Source organism: Heterodontus francisci, chromosome 22 (genome assembly GCF_036365525.1).
Source record: "Heterodontus francisci isolate sHetFra1 chromosome 22, sHetFra1.hap1, whole genome shotgun sequence".
Classification (NCBI taxonomy): Eukaryota; Metazoa; Chordata; class Chondrichthyes; order Heterodontiformes; family Heterodontidae; genus Heterodontus; species Heterodontus francisci.
Window position 1 is genome coordinate 48957065 of NC_090392.1, and position 18712 is coordinate 48975776.

Genomic DNA, 18712 nt, shown 5'->3' on the forward strand with positions numbered 1-18712 from the left:
AGGAAGACGCTTATAATGTTGCCAAAACGATTAGGATTCAGAAGCTTTTAGAATTCAACAAAGGAGGACCAAGAAATAAATGGTGAAGTTGTGACAAGATGTCCTGTCAAGAGAGCTTTGGGCACAACCGCTTGTTTTCCCTTGAAGCTTATGCCTCTCCAGATATCAAGTTCATCTCGATAAAGCCAAAAACATCTGAGGGTTTCTGGCACCTCTTTTATTGTATCAGGCCATCCTTCTATGATGGCTCTCCACAGTGCCTTCAGTTGTGGGTCATTGGCTGTTTCTGATTGCGGTTGGTCACATTTGTACTGACCAAAATGCAATATGTTGATTTTGTGCACATCTTCCACCTCGATGTTCATGCTGTCTACTTGTAGATCCAGTGGGACTTCTTCATTCTTGTTCGGATTTGGCAATCTGCTCAGCATATCCGAGGTGACCATTTTGATACCCGGTTTGTAGTAGAAGTCGTACCCCTGTACTTTCACTAAAAGTCACTGTAGTCGAGGTGGTGTGCTTGTCAATGGCTTGTGCCAGATCATCTCCAGTGGTTTGTGGCCAGTTTCCACAGTGAACTGCTTACCGAAAATGTAGGTGTGGAACCTTGTGATCCCAAACACCACAGCAAGTGTTTCACACTCTATGTTTGAGTAATTGGATTGTGCTGAGCATAAACCTTTGGATCTGAATGCGATTGGTTTGCCATCCTGCAGGATGCTTGCTCCTAGCCCTTTCTGTGAGGCATCTACTTCTAGGATTGTCTTCTTCCTTGGATCATAGTACTTCAGGGTACAGGTTTCTGCTGATAATGCTTGTTTGAGAGACTCAGACATATACTGATAGTCCTCCTGCCATACAAATGGTACGTCTTTCTTTAAGAACTCTCTCAGTGATGATGCTTTGCCAGAAAAATTTGGAATGTATGGTGCCAAGAGGTTGAAAAACCCAAGATATCTCTGTAGATCTTTGTCTTGTGGGATAGGCATATGCCTTATATAAAGAACAAAGAGAACAAAGATAATTACAGCACAGGAACAGGCCCTTCGGCCCTCCAAGCCTGCGCCGATCCAGATCCTCTCTCTAAACATGTCGCCTATTTTCTAAGCTTCTGTATCTCTTTTCTTCCTGCCCATTCATGTATCTGTCCAGATACATCTTAAAAGACTCCATCGTGCCCGCATCTACCACCTCCGCTGGCAATGCGTTCCAGGTGCCCACCACCCTCTGCGTAAAGAACTTTCCACGCATATCCCCCCTAAACTTTTCCCCTTTCACTTTGAACTCGTGTCCTCTAGTAATTGAAACCCCCACTCTGGGAAAAAGCTTCTTGCTATCCACCCTGTCTATACCTCTCATGATTTTGTACACCTCAATCAGGTCCCCCCTCAACCTCCGTCTTTCTAATGAAAATAATCCTAATCTACTCAACCTCTCTTCATAGCTAGCGCCCTCCATACCAGGCAACATCCTGGTGAACCTCCTCTGCACCCTCTCCAAAGCATCCACATCCTTTTGATAATGTGGCGACCAGAACTGTACGCAGTGTTCCAAATGTGGCCGAACCAAAGTCCTATACAACTGTAACATGACCTGCCAACTCTTGTACTCAATGCCCCGTCCGATGAAGGAAAGCATGCCGTATGCCTTCTTGACCACTCTATTTACCTGCGTTGCCACCTTCAGGGAACAGTGGACCTGAACACCCAAATCTCTCTGGACATCAATTTTCCCCAGGACTTTTCCATTTACTGTATAGTTCACTCTTGAATTGGATCTTCCAAAATGCATCACCTCGCATTTGCCCTGATTGAACTCCATCTGCCATTTCTCTGCCCAACTCTCCAATCTATCTATATTCTGCTGTATTCTCTGACAGTCCCCTTCACTATCTGCTACTCCACCAATCTTAGTGTCGTCTGCAAATTTGCTAATCAGTCCACCTATACTTTCCTCCAAATCATTAATGTATATCACAAACAACAGTGGTCCCAGCACGGATCCCTGTGGAACACCACTGGTCACACGTCTCCATTTTGAGAAACTCCCTTCTACTGCTACTCTCTGTCTCCTGTTGCCCAGCCAGTTCTTTATCCATCTAGCTAGTACACCTTGGACCCCAAGCGCCTTCACTTTCTCCATCAGCCTGCCATGGGGAACCTTATCAAACGCCTTACTGAAGTCCATGTATATGACATCGACAGCCCTTCCGTCATCAATCAACTTTGTCACTTCCTCAAAGAATTCTATTAAGTTGGTAAGACATGACCTTCCCTGCACAAAACCATGTTGCCTATCACTGATGAGCCCATTTCCTTCCAAATGGGAATAGATCCTATCCCTCAGTATCTTCTCCAGCAGCTTCCCTACCACTGACGTCAGGCTCACCGGTCTATAATTACCTGGATTATCCCTGCTACCCTTCTTAAACAAGGGGACAACATTAGCAATTCTCCAGTCCTCCGGGACCTCACCCGTGTTTAAGGATGCTGCAAAGATATCTTTGACTTTGCCTGGGTCAGGACAGATTCTGCAACTGGAATAGATGGAGCCAAAGAAATTGATCTGACTTACAGTGACCTGGCACTTCTTGCTGTTAAAAAAATGAGCCCATTGCAACCAGCTACTGCCATCAGTGAATGAAGATTTTGATCATGCTCTTCTTAGGTTTTTCCCATTACTGCAATATCATCGGCAATGCATATACATCCAGGCACGTTTTCTATAATTCTGTCCATATACTGCTGGAACAGGTCTTGGCTGACAGATAAACCAAAGGGTGGTCTCTGGAAGCAATATCTTCCAAATGGTGTTCTGAAGACGGTGACTTCCTGAGATTTCTTAGTTAGGTATACCGACCAATATTCACATTCAGCATCCAACTTAGAGAAAAATTTGGCTCCTGTGAACTTGGGATTTAATTCCTCTAGTGTTAGAATCTTGTGGGGCATCACTTTAGGGAGATGTTTAGATGCCTCAGATCTAGACACACCCTGAATACTCCATCCTTCTTCAGTATGCATGTAATTGAGCTGCACCAGTCTGTGTGATGATGCACATGATGGATGATGCCACTGTGTTCCATGTCATCCAACTCGTGCTTAAGCTTTTCTTGTACATGCATGCTGCACTTTCTGGGAGGGTCGATTGACGGGATTGCATCCTCTCTGAGGTGTAGTACGGTATCACCTTTGAAGTATCCTATGGCATCGAACCCGTCCCAGTACATTTTTTGCAAGTCCTAGACTGACTCAATGCGGGTACCCTTGGTCTCTTCTACTGTAATGGGTACCTTGGTGATCTCGTGGATAGTCACAATGCTGAGGTCCTTACACGCTAGTAGTCCTGCCACTGCTAATCTGTTTGTATCTACCAGGTAAAATATTTGTGGTTTCCATGCCGACTTGCCATAGCTGGATTGCAATGTTAGTGTTCCACTGCAAGGGATGGGTGACCCATTGTATGCAGTTAACTTTGCAGTTGTCAGTTGTATCATTAATTTCCAACGACCCCGGTACATATTCTTCAGGATTCGGACTGGCAGGATATTTGCACTAGCTTCCATGTCCATCGTAGGCCTGAGTGTGCGTTTGCCAATTTTTTTGGGCACATGATATTAATAGTAGCAAAAGCTTCCAGTTGTTTGACTTGATCAATACGATGTGTCAGGTTCACAATGTGAAACGGCTGTTCGTCTTTTGGCTGAGAATTACTCCACTCTTGAGTCTTGTATCAGATCTATTTTGCTGTGGACTTCACCTATCGGCTTGCATTTATGCAGGTCTCTATTACTCTCCTTGCTGCTGTTGCCACGTTGCTGCGCCTGTCTTATGTTTGTTCGTGTCCTATTGTGACTTCTGGCTGCACCTTTGGAGCCAGATTTCTTGCACAGATGGGCCCAATGTCCTTTTACGCAGCACAACTTGCACAGATCTTGAAATGCAGGACGACTTCGCGGTGAGTGGGACAAACCACGCTTATCACATAGTTTGCTTGCTTTTTAAGACTTGGTTACCGTGCCGATGCTGTTGGCTGCGCCTAGTGCTTGCAGATGCTGTTGTCCAGCTACAATGGCTTCATATTTTCTGCCATCTTCTAGCAGCGCATCAATGCTGTGACCTTTCTTTTTCCCCCAAGAGGTCTTTTTGAAACGCTTCAATAGGTGTTAAGACAATCACCAGCTCCATTATTCACTCCGACAGCTCAGTTTCTGAAAAGAAAATCGCATTTGTTGCCCTTATTATGGCATCTACTGACAAATTAATCTATTGATTCCTGTGGCTGTTGCCTGTTGGACATCAATTCCAGGCGATGAATTCTAAAATTCACTCTTACCTGAAGCTGGTCTTCTAGCACTGCCCATGTCTTTGCGGGATCTTTCTGGTCCTCTTCAGATAAGCAGAAGGTATTGGTTCTGTATAACAACTCATTTCCAACTGCTACCAGTATTTTCACAGCTTGCTTCTCTGGTTCTGCAACCACTTGGTCTATGAAGCATAACTGCATACTTTGTTTAAAAAGTTTGAACTCAGATAGGATATCAATGCCCTTCCAGTTCATGCTGAGAAATTTGATATCCATCATTCTGCTGCTCTTTTGCTTTCTGCTCTATATTGAACTTTGTTCAGTGCTGTGTGTGCCTTCAGCACTGTACTTATTATGACTTTTCTATCTTCTTCATGCTTGACTGGTTTAATTATTTTTTTCAGTTTGACTGCTTTAATGGAGACTCTGCTGTGCTGGGGGGTTTCCATGATTTTTTTTCACTATTGGACTCTTTTCCTAGTTCGTGAGCTTTTCAGAGTTTTCCTCTTTTTCTCTCTCACTCACATAGAGCCTTTTTTTTAACCAGAATTTCTCGATCGTCGGCACAATGACTCACCCGATCACTTGCTTTTCAGCCACGCTTCCATTCTGTGGAGCTTTTCTCAGCCTTCCAAGGCATGTAGCTTTTTTCCATTTTTTTCAGGTACTTGATCTAAAGTTTCTTCACTTGTTTGCTGTTTTACCTGTGGTCATCAAGCTTATATCTTGTCTTTTCACCACCGCTGCCACTTTGTGTTATCTTAAGCAACACAATGAGGTATGTGGATTCCAGTTCCTCGAAGATCTCTCGAAGGTTTATTAACAACTAAACTCGTGCATACAATACAGAGAAAACTATATCCTCAAATTTTTGTCCAGGGTGTTGTCTGTGCAAAGTGACTATGGCTTCTAGTCACATGACTACATCCTGGTACTTAGCTTATTAGCATACTGAGTTATTAGGCAAACCTTCCCCCCACATGATTTTGCCACATGAAGGTTAAAAGTTAAGATTGCAAGCCCCTGGCTGGAAGGACATTTGTATAGTACCAGATGGTTTTGAAACAAAGGAACCAGTCCCCGCCCCAATATACAGAAGAGACCTGGTCAAATCAGTTGGTCACATGACCACCTGCTGGCCAGCTAGGGGAGTTTAAAACTGGAAAAACTGAATTTGAACTCAGAATGCCGTGTGCTCCTGGAACTGATGCAAGAATTACAGCCTCTCCTGTCTGCCTGCTCCTGTCTCCTTCCCACAGAACTTAATCTTGTGAAAACAAGTGAAACTCAAAGAGAGAAAAGTCTCCTACGTGAACAATGTTTAAGAAGAACACTGGGCCCTGACAAAAGCAAGACTACTTACAAAAGGACTAAACCGTGAGCTCGAAGCACCGTAACAAGATATTGCCTCAAACTTTTCCACCTTGTCTTTTATTCTCTTTTCAGTCCCTATCTGCATGTGTATACCGCATGTGCATGCTAGCGTGAGCACGTTGTATATCCGTAGCCATGAACCCTATTAGAGTTTAAGTTTAAGGTTTACTAAATTTCACTTTTCTTTTTTAAACCAAAGAAAGCCTGTTTGTGCTCATTTCTTTGCCTTATAATTGGAAATCTGTGAACAAGAATTCACAAAGTGGGAGCTCAAACCAGTGTGTTAAAAATAAAACCGTTACAATTAGACCAGGTGAAGATAGTAACAGACCCCTAAACACCTTTCTCGCCTGGTTGTCACAGAGTTCTTAAAGGGACATCACCCTTAAAGTGATCATACAACATTTTGAATGGTGAGACACTGGGAAATGTTTGCATTCAAATGGACCTGGGTGTCATTGTATGAATCACATAACGTTGGCATACAAGTACAGCAAGCAATTAGGAAGCAAATGATAAGTTAACATACAGGTAGAAAATGGTAGAAATTAGGAACAAATGGAATGTTAACTTTTTTTACAAACGACTTGGAGTATACGAATTCTTATTTCAATTATACAAGCATTGATGAGGCCACACCTAGAGTATCATGTGCAATTTTGGTCTCTTTGTCTAAGGAAGAACATACTTGCTCTAGAGGGAGTGCAATGAAAGTTCACTAGACTGGTTCCTGGGATGAGGGAATTGGCCTATCAGGAGAGATTAAATAGACAAGGCCTATATTAAGGGGAGTTTAAAAGTGGGGTGATCAAATTGAGTCATAGAAAATTCTTAAGGGACTTGACAGGGTAGATGCTGAGAAAATATTCCCCCCGGTTGGGTCACCTAGAACACGGGGTCACAGACTCAGAATAAGGGGTCGGCCTTTTTTATTTGTTCGGAGGATGTGAGCGTCGCTGGCTCAGCCAGCATTTATTGCCCATCCCTAACTGCCCTTGAGAAGGTGGTGGTGAGCTGCCTTCCTGAACTGCTGCAGTCCTTGGGGTGTTGGTACACCCACAGTATTGTTAGGAAAGGAGTTTCAGGATTTTGACCCAGCGACAGTGAAGGAATGGCGATATACTTCCAAGTCAGGATGGTATGTGGATTGGAGGAGAACTTGCAGGTGGTGGTTTTCCCATGCATCTGCTTCCCTTCTCCTACTAGATGGTAGAGGTTGTGGATTTGGAAGATGCTGTCAAAGGAGCTTTGGTCAGTTGCTGCTGTGCATCTTGTAGATGGTACACACTGCTGACACTGTGCAATTTAGGACTGAGATGAACAGAAATTTCTTCACTCAACAGGTTGTGAATTTTTGCAATTCTCTACCCCAGAGAGCTGCGGCTGCTCAGCCATTGTGTATATTCAGGACAGGAAGTTGACAGATTTTTGGGTAATAAGGGAATCATAGGATATGGGGATATTGCGGGAAGGTGAGTTGAGGTAGATTAGATCAGCATGATATTAATGAATGGCAGAGCAGGCTTGAAGGGCCAATGGCCTACTCCAGCTCCTATTTCTCATTCTGTCATATGTTCAAAAGATGAATGCAACTGGTAAAATCTTAAGTTACCACTTAATTTACCAAACCCCTGCTCTGATGTACCGACAGGTGGCAGCAAATAGCGGGCAAACCATGTTAGTTCCCGCTGACACATCTTGGTACTTTCTGTCTTTGTTGTTGTGAGTCCGATCTTGCACCACCAGCTGGGAGGAGGGGGTAACTGCAGGCTAGAGTTGCTATCACGTGTTAAGAACGACCCAATCAGTGACGGTTGTTCAGGAAGGGGCAGCTACCGCGCGATCAACCGACGTTAACCTCGCGTCAGCCCGCCTTCTCTGTGCGGTAATTGGATGGAAGAGGCGGCGATGCCCTTCAGCCTGCATTGTGATAGGTGAGTGATCCTGTCAGTCGTCGTCTGGTGTTGGCGGAGGATGCGGCGCCTGAACTGAGGGAAAAGTCGGGAACTCTGAGCGGCTTTCCGCACTGCTCTAATTTGGCCATGGAGCTTCATGCGACCCTGGGATGTGTGCTCACCTGGAGTTTGATGGCGGTCGCCTTCGGCTGGACGCTGTTTGCGGCTTGGAAACTGGGGCTGATTCATCGGCTCCTGTACCGGGTAAGAGTGAGACTGACCCCTGTCCGGGTTGTGGGGGTGGGTTGGTGTCTGGGCAGACTGACCCCTGCCCTGGGAGGAGTCAGCGGGGAAAACTGGCCCAAGCCTGGGAATCGGGGAATGGGCAGACAGGTGACAGATGAAGCTCGATGCAGGGAAATATTAAGTGGTTCATTTTGGTAGGAAGAGCTTGGAGGGACAATATAAAATAAGGGCACAACTATAAAAGAGGCACAGGAGCAGAGAGACCTGGGTGTATTTGTGCATAAGTCATTGAAGTTGGCAGCGCAGGTTGAAAGAGTGGTTCATAAAGTATACAGTATCCTGGGCTTTATTAATAGGGGCATAGAGTACAAGAGCAAGGAAGTTATGTTGAACTTGTGTAAGACACTAGTTCGGCCTCAGCTGGAGTATTGCATTTAGTTCTGGGCACCGCACTTGAGGAATCTAAGATGGGAGGGCATTGGAGAGAGTACAGAAAAGATTCATGAGAATGGTACGAGGGATGACGAACTTCAGTTAAGAAGATAGATTGGAGAAATTAGGACTGTTTTCCTTGGAGAAGAGAAGGCTGAGAGGTGATTTGATAGAGGCATTCAAAATCATGAGGGGTCTGTACAGAGTAGATAGAGAGAAACTGTTCCCACTAATGAAAGGATCGAGAACGAGAGGGCACACATTTAAAGTAATTGATAAAAGAAGCAAAAGTGACATGAGGAAAAGATTTTTCTCGCGGTGAGTAGTTAAGGTCTGAAGTGCACTGCCTGAGAGTGTGGTGGAGGCAGGTTCAATTGAAGCATTCAAAAGGGAATTAGACTGTTGTCTGGACAGGAAGAATGTGCAGGGTTCCGGGGAGAAAGCAGGGGAATGGCACTGTGAATTGCTCATTTGATGAGGCAGTGCAGACATGATGGGCCGAATGGCCTCCTTGTGCATTGCAGCAATTCTGTGGGGAGGGGGGTGGTTGGGCTCTGCCACTGGGTGTAGAGGAGGTAGTCGTGGACACTGCCACTCCTTTATAGAAGAGGCTGGTGTCTCACCATTGTGGTTCATATTGCAAATTGAAAGTGAGAATGCTCTACATCAGAACTGAGGCTATTTCAATGGGTGAGTGACATTTTTGCTTTGATTCTTTGGACAGGTGGAAGCTTCAAGCCCCAAGCATGGCGGTGAGAGAGTGGCGGAGGTGCTGAAGGCTCATGGTGTGAAGTACATGTTCACTTTAGTGGGAGGACACATCTCGCCCATCCTTGTGGCTTGTGAGAAGATTGGGATCCGTGTGGTGGATACGCGGCATGAAGTTACGGCTGTATTTGCTGCTGATGCTGTGGCCAGGCTTTCAGGTAATGAAGGTACCGGCTCACTGTGCAAAGGGATACCATACACTTAGCTCAGGCTCAGAAGAATAGCCTAGCTGCACCAATCTGATACTCCCTGTGCTTTTGGGTTCCCTGACAAGTCTGCTGATTTAGTGCTGTATGTCTCGTAAGGGCACAGGTTGACTATATCAGACTGCCCAATCCTTCTTCCATTGCTGGAGGGCACTATGCTTTCATAAGCCAGAGCTGGATGCTGTTCCAAATCATAGTGTACTAACTGACTGCATCACTCCCTAAACTCTTTCTGCCTCAGTATCTTCCTTTTAAGATTCTCCTTCAAACCTACATCTTCGACCAAGCTTTTGGTTACCTGCCCTAATGCCACCTTCTTTGGCTCGGTGTCAATTTTTGTCTGATTATATTAATAAAAATGGTGATTAGCTGATGCCAAAGTTACCTTTTTAAAGCTGTGACCTGCCATTAGTTATGTAAATGTGCAAGGACTTTGGACAGTGCCTCACTTAATGTGATGTCAGAAAGATGCACTTTGTGAGAACGTTGCACAAAATTGGGACGATTCACACTTAATTTAGCAACACATGGGATCTTTGTAATGTGAACAGAGATCCTTTGAGTTTCTGGTCGCCTGGAGCCAGCTGTATTGCCTTGGATTTGTTGCTTTAAGCATCTAACATCTTCCAACTCTGCACATCCCCACACACATACACACCTTGCTCCATCACTGGTGGCCATACCTTCAACTGAAACAGTGCCACTCTTTGGAATTCTTTCCATCTCCCTCTCTTTTTAAAAACCTTCCTTTATAAAAGTCAAGTTGATTGTAAACGGGGTACAAGTTTATTTTAAACACTGAAACAGGTTGCCACTTGATTTTCATCAGCAACCACTTGCCATCCTCCATTCTTTTGACATGATTCCATTGACAATGGCTTACATTCCCTCATTTATGGAATTTAATTGAGGTGTTTTACGATTAAGGATATGATGGGGTAGAGAGAGATAAACTGTTTCCACTGGGGAGTCCAGAACAAGGGGACATAACCTTAAAATTAGAGCTAAGCTAAAGCTAAGGGTGATTTCAAGATGCACTTCTTCACACAAAGGGTAATGGCAATATGGAAAACTGTCCCCCAAAAAGCTGCGTATCAATTGAAAATTTCAAAACTGAGATTGATAGAGTTTTGTTCGGCAAGGATACTGAGGGAATGGAACCAAAGCTGGTAGATGGAGTTAAAACACTGATCAGCCATGATGTAATTGAATGATGGAACTGACTGAAGGGGCTGTTCCTATGTTCCACATTCTACATTCATTAATTTCCTTCAGATCAAGCCTGTCAATGCTCACACCTGCTGTACCTTTCAGTGAAATGGTTAATCTGTTCCATTGCCTTTGGGCAACACAGATTGTTTATTTCACTTCTTTGAAGTTAGTTTCTTTATGTCTCACGCACAAACAGCTATAGCTTCTTCCCTTTTTCTCTAACCTTCGTCCTGTGTATTTAATATTCTTGGTATTACTGTCTCCACTGATTGCAAGGGGCACTCCGCATCTCCATTACTGACGCTGACTACAAAAAGTTCAGTTTCCTCTTCGACTTTTAAAAATATAATAAAAGCATAGGAATCAAAACATCTATTAAAGCCCATTCTTTTAGTACCCTAACTCTCCCATTGAAGCCTATCCCTCTAGCTTCCCTGCATTAGAACAGTGACTGTGAAAGCACTTGATTCACTGTGCAGCCCTTTAGGACACCCTGAAAGGAGTTTTAAGCTTATCCTACTAGTACACTAACTCTTTTAATATTCCAATCCACTTGGCATCCTATGTCTCTATTATCTTGCCTATTAGATTATTTCAAACCTTTATCCCTTGAACTGTGCCCTGCACCTTCATATGTTCATAAATCAAAATTTTGCACACTGTCTCCTACTCCAACTCAATCTTTCCCATGATTTCAACACTCCTTATTGCTCCCGGAGCTTTACCTGCTACAATCTAGAGGATTTTAAATCCAATCTTGGTGTATTGCACCATTACTTACTGATTTAGCACTGGCTTTTTTTTTTAAGCTTTGCTAATGTCCTGCACCATGGGTTTGCCTCCTTCATATAGTTATCTCTGTATAATGTGCAGCCAACCATTCAGGTACAGTATGCCTTGCATTACAGTGTCAGACTAGTTTCATGGTCCTCACTTTGGTAAACACTTTTCAGAAGAAAAACTTGACCAAGAAAGTCACTCGGTCCACTGTCCCCTTTGTTTGCAGGCCCACTACTTCAATCCATAATCTGCATCTTGCTTATCCAAATATCACTGCTAGTCTTACAACCTGAAGCTGTTCTTCTCTGTGTTGAATGATCACATTTAGTTAAATGCCTGATACAATGGCAGAGAAAGAAATGGAGAATGAGCTGGAGATGAGAGTAAAAATGGATTCATAAAACACTTACATTTTTCTTAGTTTGTAAGGTCTGTTTATCTTACAGAATTGCAACCAACAGCAGCTGCTCTGCATCTTTTGGTATGGACAGCCTGGCTCTATCTGAAACTGACAGCAGTGTAGATCCAATATTGTGGGCCTGCTGCTCTGCGCCCTATATTTGTCTTTTGTGATGCACCTCCCAAGCTGTGGGACTCTTCACCTAATAGTTGAGTCTTCACTTTATGCAGCAGAGCCCAGCACCATTCAACCTCCAACTGAAAGTAAGGAAAGTGCAGCTGTGGAGGTCACTCATTCTTGTGTTCTCTCTCCCTTGACAGGAATGGTGATGAGACCATGTAAAAGTGCCTATGGCCATGGATGCAAAGTTAATCTCTGATGAAGTATCAGAGAGTCTGCCTGTCATTTTATTGCAAGAACTGTGGCAATTGAACATGTGTACTGAAAGCTGATTGGCTCTGTGTTTCAGGCTCTATTGGTGTTGCTGCGGTAACTGCTGGTCCTGGGTTAACCAACACTGTGACTGCGATTAAAAATGCACAAATGGCAGAGACTCCAGTGCTGCTGATTGGGGGAGCAGCTGCAACTCTTTTACAGGTAAACAGAATCTTCATATGAGTGAATGTTCACGTTCAGGAACAGGTCCATACAATAACAACAGCAGCTTGTTTTTATATAGTGCCTTTACCATAGCAAAGCATCCCAAGGCATTTCACAGGAGCGTTACGGAACAAAATTTGACACCAAGCCACATAAGGAGATATTGGGGTGATCAAAAGCTTGGTCAAAGAGTTAGCTTCTAACGAGCATTTTAAAGGAGGAAAGAGAGGCTTAGAAAGGGAATTCCAGAGCTTGGGGCCTATGCAGCAGGGCCATCAATGGTGGAATGACTAAAATCAGGGACGCTTGAGGTCAGAGTCAGAGGAACACAGATATCTTGGAGGGTTGTGGGGCTGGAGGCAATTACAGAGGAGGGGCGAGGCCATGTGGGGTTTTGAAAGTGAGGACGAGAATTTTAAAATTGAGGGATTGCTTAACTAAGAGCTAATGAAGTCAGCAAGCACAAGGGTGATGGGTGAACATAATTTGATGTGTGTTAGGACAGGGGCAGCAAGGTCTTGGAGGACCTCAAGTTTATGGAGGGTAGAACGTGGGGGTCCAGCCAGACTGCATTGGAATAGTCAAGTCTAGAGGTAGCAAAGACAGGGATGAGGGTTTCACCAGCAGATGAGCTGAGCAGGGCAGAGTCAATGTAATAATAGATGGGTTTTAATGTTTTGTGCAAAACCACCTGTATTCTTTTTGGAAGCATCTGTTAGATTTCGGTACAGGTATAACTGCTACAAATAGATGGCAGTTGAATTGTTGCAGCAGCTGTTAGTTGGGTGGTGGTCTGCTCTCGGCTTTTTAAGGTGGGCTGGCAGCCATTTTCCATGAGTTGTTTACAGACGGACTATTGAATATGAGCAGCTTTTTGAGAACTTGAGAGGTGAGGTGAGAGTGACTGCCCTTGACATCGAGGCAGCATTGACCGAGTATGGCATCAAGGAGCCCTAGCAAAACTGAAATCCATGGAAATTGGGGGGAAAACTCTTGGCTGGTTGGAGTCATACCTACCGCAAAGGAAGATGGTCATGGTTGTTGGAGTCAATCATCTCAGCTCCAGGACATCACTGCAGGAGTTCCTCAGCGTCCTAGGCCCAACCATCTTCAGCTGCTTCATCAATGACCTTCCTTCAGTCATAAGGTCAGAAGTGGGGATGTTCGCTGATGATTGCACAATGTTCAGCACCATTTGCGACTCCTCAGATACTGAACCAGTCTGTGTAGAAATGCAGCAAGACCTGCACAACATCCAGGCTTGGGCTGATAAGTAGCAAGTAACATTCGCGCCACACAAGTGCCAAGCAATGACCATCTCCAACAGGAGAGAATCTAACCATCTCCCCTTGACATTCAGTGGCATTACCATCATTGAATCCCCCACTATCGAAATCCTAGAGGTTACCATTGACCAGAAACAGAACTGGAGTAGCCATATAAATACCGTGGCTACAAGAGCAGGTCAGAGGCAAGGAATCCTGCGGCGAGTAACTCCCCTCCTGACTCCCAAAGCCTGTCCACCATCTTCAAGGCACAAGTCAGGAGTGTGATGGAATATTGTCCACTTGCCTGGATGGGTGCAGCTCCAACAACACTCAAGAAGCTCTATACCATCCAGGACAAAGCAGCCTGCTTGATTGGCACCACATCCACAAACTTTCGCTCCCTCCACCACCGATGCACAGTGGCAGCAGTGTGTATCATCTACAAGATGCACTGCAGCAACGCACCAAGGCTCTTTAGACAGCAGCTTCCAAACCCGTGACCTCTACCATCTAGAAGGACAAGGGCAGCAAATGCATGGGAACACCACCACCTGCAAGATCCCCTCCAAGTCACACACCATCCTGACTTGGAACTATATCACCGTTCCTTCACTGTCGCTGGGTCAAAATCCTGCAACTCCCTTCCTAACAGCACTGTGGGTGTACCTACCCCAAATGGACTGCAGCGGTTCAAGAAGGCAGCTCACCACAACCTTCTCAAGGGCAATAATGAATGGGCAATAAATGCTGGCTTAGCCAGCGACGCCCACATCCCATGAATGAATTTTTAAAAAAGTTTCTTGAAATCATTGCATCAGGTGTCATAGATAATGTCAATCAGGAAAAAATTGAGATCCTTGTGTTGCACTTCAGACTTATCCAATTTATAAGTCCTTCAGCCATCAGAGGGAAAGGTAGAGGAGTGCAAAGGGGGCTCCATGGAAGGCTAGCAGAAAGCCCCGACGCGTGGCCAGGAATTTTGTTTCAGCTTCAGTTTTACAATGAGGGCAAGCAATACCTCTGATTTTCCCATTTCTAAGGAGGAATGGTTAGGTCTGAATGACTGGAAATTTGTTTGGTATTCAATTTTTTATTCATCTGTTTAGTTGTTTCTGGCCTTGGCATGTTGCAACAAATTGCATTTATGTAGTGAAACGTTCCAAGGTGCTTCTCGGGATTTCTGTTTGGACAACATTTGACACTGAGCCACGTAAAGAAATATTAGGACATGTAATCAAAAGTTTGTCAGAGTTAGCTTCTAAGGAGGAAAGAGATTTAGGGAGGGAATCCCAGAGTTAGGGCCTCGGCAGCATAAGACATGGCCGCCAAAGGTGAAATGAAGGACGTTGGGGATACTTGAGGCCAGAATTGGCAGAGTGCAACAGTCTCAGAGTTGTAGTGCTGGAGGAGGTTACAGAGATGGGCAAGGACAAAGTCATCAAGGGATTTGCACATGAGGATTGTTGGACTGGGTGCCAGTTTAGATCACTGAGCATGGGGTGAACAGGATATGCTGTGAGTTAGGAAATGAATGAGTTTTGGATGAGTTCAAGTTTACGGAAGGTGCAAGGTGAGCGGCAATGTGTTCACATTCAACTGTATGTATGAATGTATGACTTCTACTGAATGGTGACATGCTAAGTGTTGGCTTTAAAAGGCTTAAATTGCTATGTAGTTTTAATGTTGGGGTGAGTGATTAATAACAGAGCTCTGGTGTTGCAAGGCTGCAAGCCTTTACATAGCACATCTAGTTTTTCAATAAAGTTGCCGGTGAAGATGATGCTTAAAACTAATCTAGATTGAGGCTTCAAATAGTTTATATCTAGAATAACAGATACCTTGGAGTGAGGCACAGGCTGGGAACTAATTGAGGGGTTTGGGTGGCTTGTTTCTATAGAACAAGTTATTTTTGTGCATGAGCTTTAAAGTAGCAAAGTCTCATCATAACAGGCTGGGTCGCTTCTCACGGGAAAGAAAAAAGAAGACTGAGGGGGTGAGCTGATAAAGGTTTTTAAAATTATAAAAGGCTTTGAGAGAGTGGATACAGAGTGGGGCAGAGCATAACTAGTGGTCAAAAATAGTCACCAAGAAATCCAATGGGGAATTCCGAAGAAACTTCTTTATTCAAAGAGTGGTGAGAATGTCAACCTCGCTACCACAGGGAATGGTTGAAGTGGATAGTATAGATGCATTTAAGGGGAGGCTAGACAAGCATATGAGAGAGAAGAAAATAGAGGGTTACGATGGTAGATTTAGGTGAGGAAAGACAGGAGGAGGCTCGAGTAGAGCATATCCGACTTGGAGTGTTTGGGACAAATGGCCAGTTTCAGTGCTGCATGTTCTATGTAATGGAGAAATTTGATTCCAAACTAAAGGAGGAGATATTTGGGGTGACAAAACTTGGTGAGTTTTAAGGAAAGTCTTGGAGGAGGGGGATGAGGGAGATGGGTATGGGCAGGAATTCTGAAGCATGGGGCTGAAGGCACATCCGCCAATGGTGTTAGGAGAGATTTAACGAGGCTGGAGTCAGAGGAATGAATAATTTGTGGGAGGCACAGTGGATTGCTGTCGTAATGGAGGAGATGGGGAGAGGTGAGGTCATGAGAGATTTAAGCACAAGGAGGGGAATTTTAAATCTGAGGCACTAGGGGATTTGGAGCCAATGAATACTGAAGGGTTTGATGACTAGGATAGTATATGAGCAGCACGGTTCCAGAAGAGCTGAAATTTACAGAGGATGAAGGATGAGAGGCTGCCAAGGGAGCTTTGGAGTAAATAAGTCTGCAGGTACCAAAGGTATAGATGAGGGTTTCACCAGCAAATGGCCTGAGGTAGAACAGAGACAGTGATATTATGGAGATTTAAATAGGTGGTTTTTGACATGCAGAAGATACGACATTGGAAGGTCAGGTCAGGAATGCATAGGACGCTGAAGTTGCCAACAGTTTAGTTCAGCCCACCTCTGGTCATTTAAGAGTTGATGGTGAGGCTATGTGGTGGCGGCCATGGATGATTGCTTCAGTTTTCCCTATGTTTAGTTGGAGGAAATTGTAGCTCGTCGAAGTTTCACCATTAACGTGAGAGTGCAGAAGTACTGGAAGGGTCGAAAGAAGTGGTGGGCATGTTATGCTGGGTATCATCAGTTACATGTGGAAGCAGGCTTCATGCTAATGAATGAGGCTACCAAAGGGAAGAGAAAAGTCAAAGATGGAGTTCAAGACAACAGTGTAGGGGGAAGAGGAGAAGCCATTGTTGGCAATGTTCTGATTGCCACCAAATGGATAAGAATGGAACCTAGAGAAGGAAGTCCCACCAAACCGCAGGGGACAGTGGTTGGAGACAATTGGTGTAATCGCCTGTGCCAGAGACAGTAAATAGACTAAGGAGGGCTAATGCACCATGATCACAATCAGTGAATGTCATTCGTGACTTTGGTTAAGTGCATTTCGATGTTTCTGCTTATTTCCTAGGGCAGAGGTGCACTGCAGGATATTGATCAGCTGTCACTTTTCAAAACTCTCTGTAAATTCTGTGGTACCGTTCGTACAGTTCGGGACATCGTTCCAGTGCTCCGGAAAGCTATTGCAGTGGCTCAATCTGGTACCCCAGGTATGAAATTAGACTGACTAGAATGAGCTATTTCTCCAGTCCCTGGCCCCAAAACAGTCACAAGTAAATTTCTATGAAAAATACCCAGTGGTTAGTTGAGACCTGAGGAAAAAAGGACAGGTCCTTGTGTGAAAACCCTACTTCAAGACTGAGAGTTTTCTGATCTTATTTCAGACTTGTTGCAATTACATTTTTTTCTTTAGCTGCACAAACACTCTGGTTTCATGTTTTCAGGTGTCACAGTGCTAGCGCAGCACTGGATCCTGTTGTCAAATGGCCGAAGATGACAGTGAGAAGTAAGAAATAGGATAGGCCATACAGCCTCTCCAGCCTGCTCTGCCATTCAAAAAGATCATGGCTGACCTTCTACATAATTCTACTTTCCTGTCCTATCCCCATTTCCCTGGATTCCCGTAGTGTCCAAAAATCTATCATTCCCAGGCTTGACTATACTCAACGACTGAGCATCCACAGCTCTCGGGTAGAGAATTCAAAAAGATTTTCAACCCTCTGAGTGAAAACTTTTCACTTCATCTCAGTCCTGAATGTTTGACTTTTTTTCTTGAGACTGACTCTTTGTTCTAAACTCTCCAGACAGAGGCCAAATCTAATGACACAGATCCTTCCATTCACTTCATACAGGGGTTGCGTGAGTGGTATTAGCAGAATCCCAGAAACAAGGTTCATATTTTCCTCATCATCCAGGAAATGGTGTAATCTCCAGGAATGAAAAGAGGAAAAGCAATTCCAGTAAAGTAGAAATATTAGATTGAGTTTATTGAATATTCATTTTAGTAGTCATGGAAACTTTGCACTTTTTTTTGGAGGGGGAATTTCCATGCTTTTCAATTTGAGGAATATAAATACTGGTGAATGGAACATGCTACTTTCAGACACCTTTTATCTGCATCAAGTAACAGCAGATCAGGTACAATGCGGGTTAGATGCAGAATAAAGCTGTCTGTACACTGCCCCATCAGGCACTCCCAGGCAGGTACAGCATAGGCTAGATACAGAGCAGCGCTTTCCCTGCTCTGCATCAAGAACATGCCTTTGCTTCAGCATCATAAGGGTACATTCTATGCTAATAGGTCTCTGAACTGTCCGAGCAATTCTTGACGTGGGATTGGGAGCAGGCAAGACCTTGGATATGTGGAGCTTGAATTTTGATGTTTGACTCTATTGTCAATTTAATTTATTCTTAGTAAATGTTGCCAGGATTCCTGGGTGTTGTTGGGGGTGGGGGGGGGGGGGGCGGTGGGGGGTGTGCACGGGGAGAAAGCACAGTACTTTTGGCAAAAAAAGGCCCATTCATGCATGAGAAAATCTCAATGTATTGAATGATTATGTTTAATTGGACGTGTTGTATCGTTTGGCAATCAATGAGAGAATGACCTCAACTAATCAGTCTGAGGTTACAGTTGCAAAAGTGAGGGCCTCATCAATTTGTAAATTAAAAATTGAGATTAACATTTGTGGTCTTTTTGTTCTTCTGTTTTGGTCACTTTTACAAATCATTGTTTAAAAGTGCATTAAGGCCTGATGACCTCTTCAGAGAGGAACTGGAGTTAAAGGACAGTGAAGAGTGAGCTTTAAAGCACAGGCTAGATTGCAGAG

The 18712-nt window shown here is 44.2% G+C and overlaps 2 protein-coding genes across 3 annotated transcripts in view; one reads left to right on the forward strand and one right to left on the reverse strand.

Moving 5' to 3' along the window:
* Positions 1–7866, reverse strand: part of fam118b (family with sequence similarity 118 member B) — a 105183-nt gene extending 97317 nt beyond the window's left edge. For both annotated transcript variants that reach the window (XM_068053810.1, XM_068053808.1), the window contains exon 1: positions 7757–7866. The gene's annotated coding sequence lies outside the window, so the exon portion shown is untranslated. The remainder of the gene's footprint in view (positions 1–7756) is intronic.
* ilvbl (ilvB (bacterial acetolactate synthase)-like) overlaps positions 7618–18712 on the forward strand; it is a 47773-nt gene continuing 36678 nt past the window's right edge. Inside the window, exons 1-4 of the mRNA XM_068053806.1 lie at positions 7618–7838; positions 8977–9178; positions 12088–12215; positions 16957–17095. Coding sequence (XP_067909907.1) covers positions 7722–7838; positions 8977–9178; positions 12088–12215; positions 16957–17095 — 586 coding nt within the window. The 5' untranslated portion in view covers positions 7618–7721. The remainder of the gene's footprint in view (positions 7839–8976; positions 9179–12087; positions 12216–16956; positions 17096–18712) is intronic.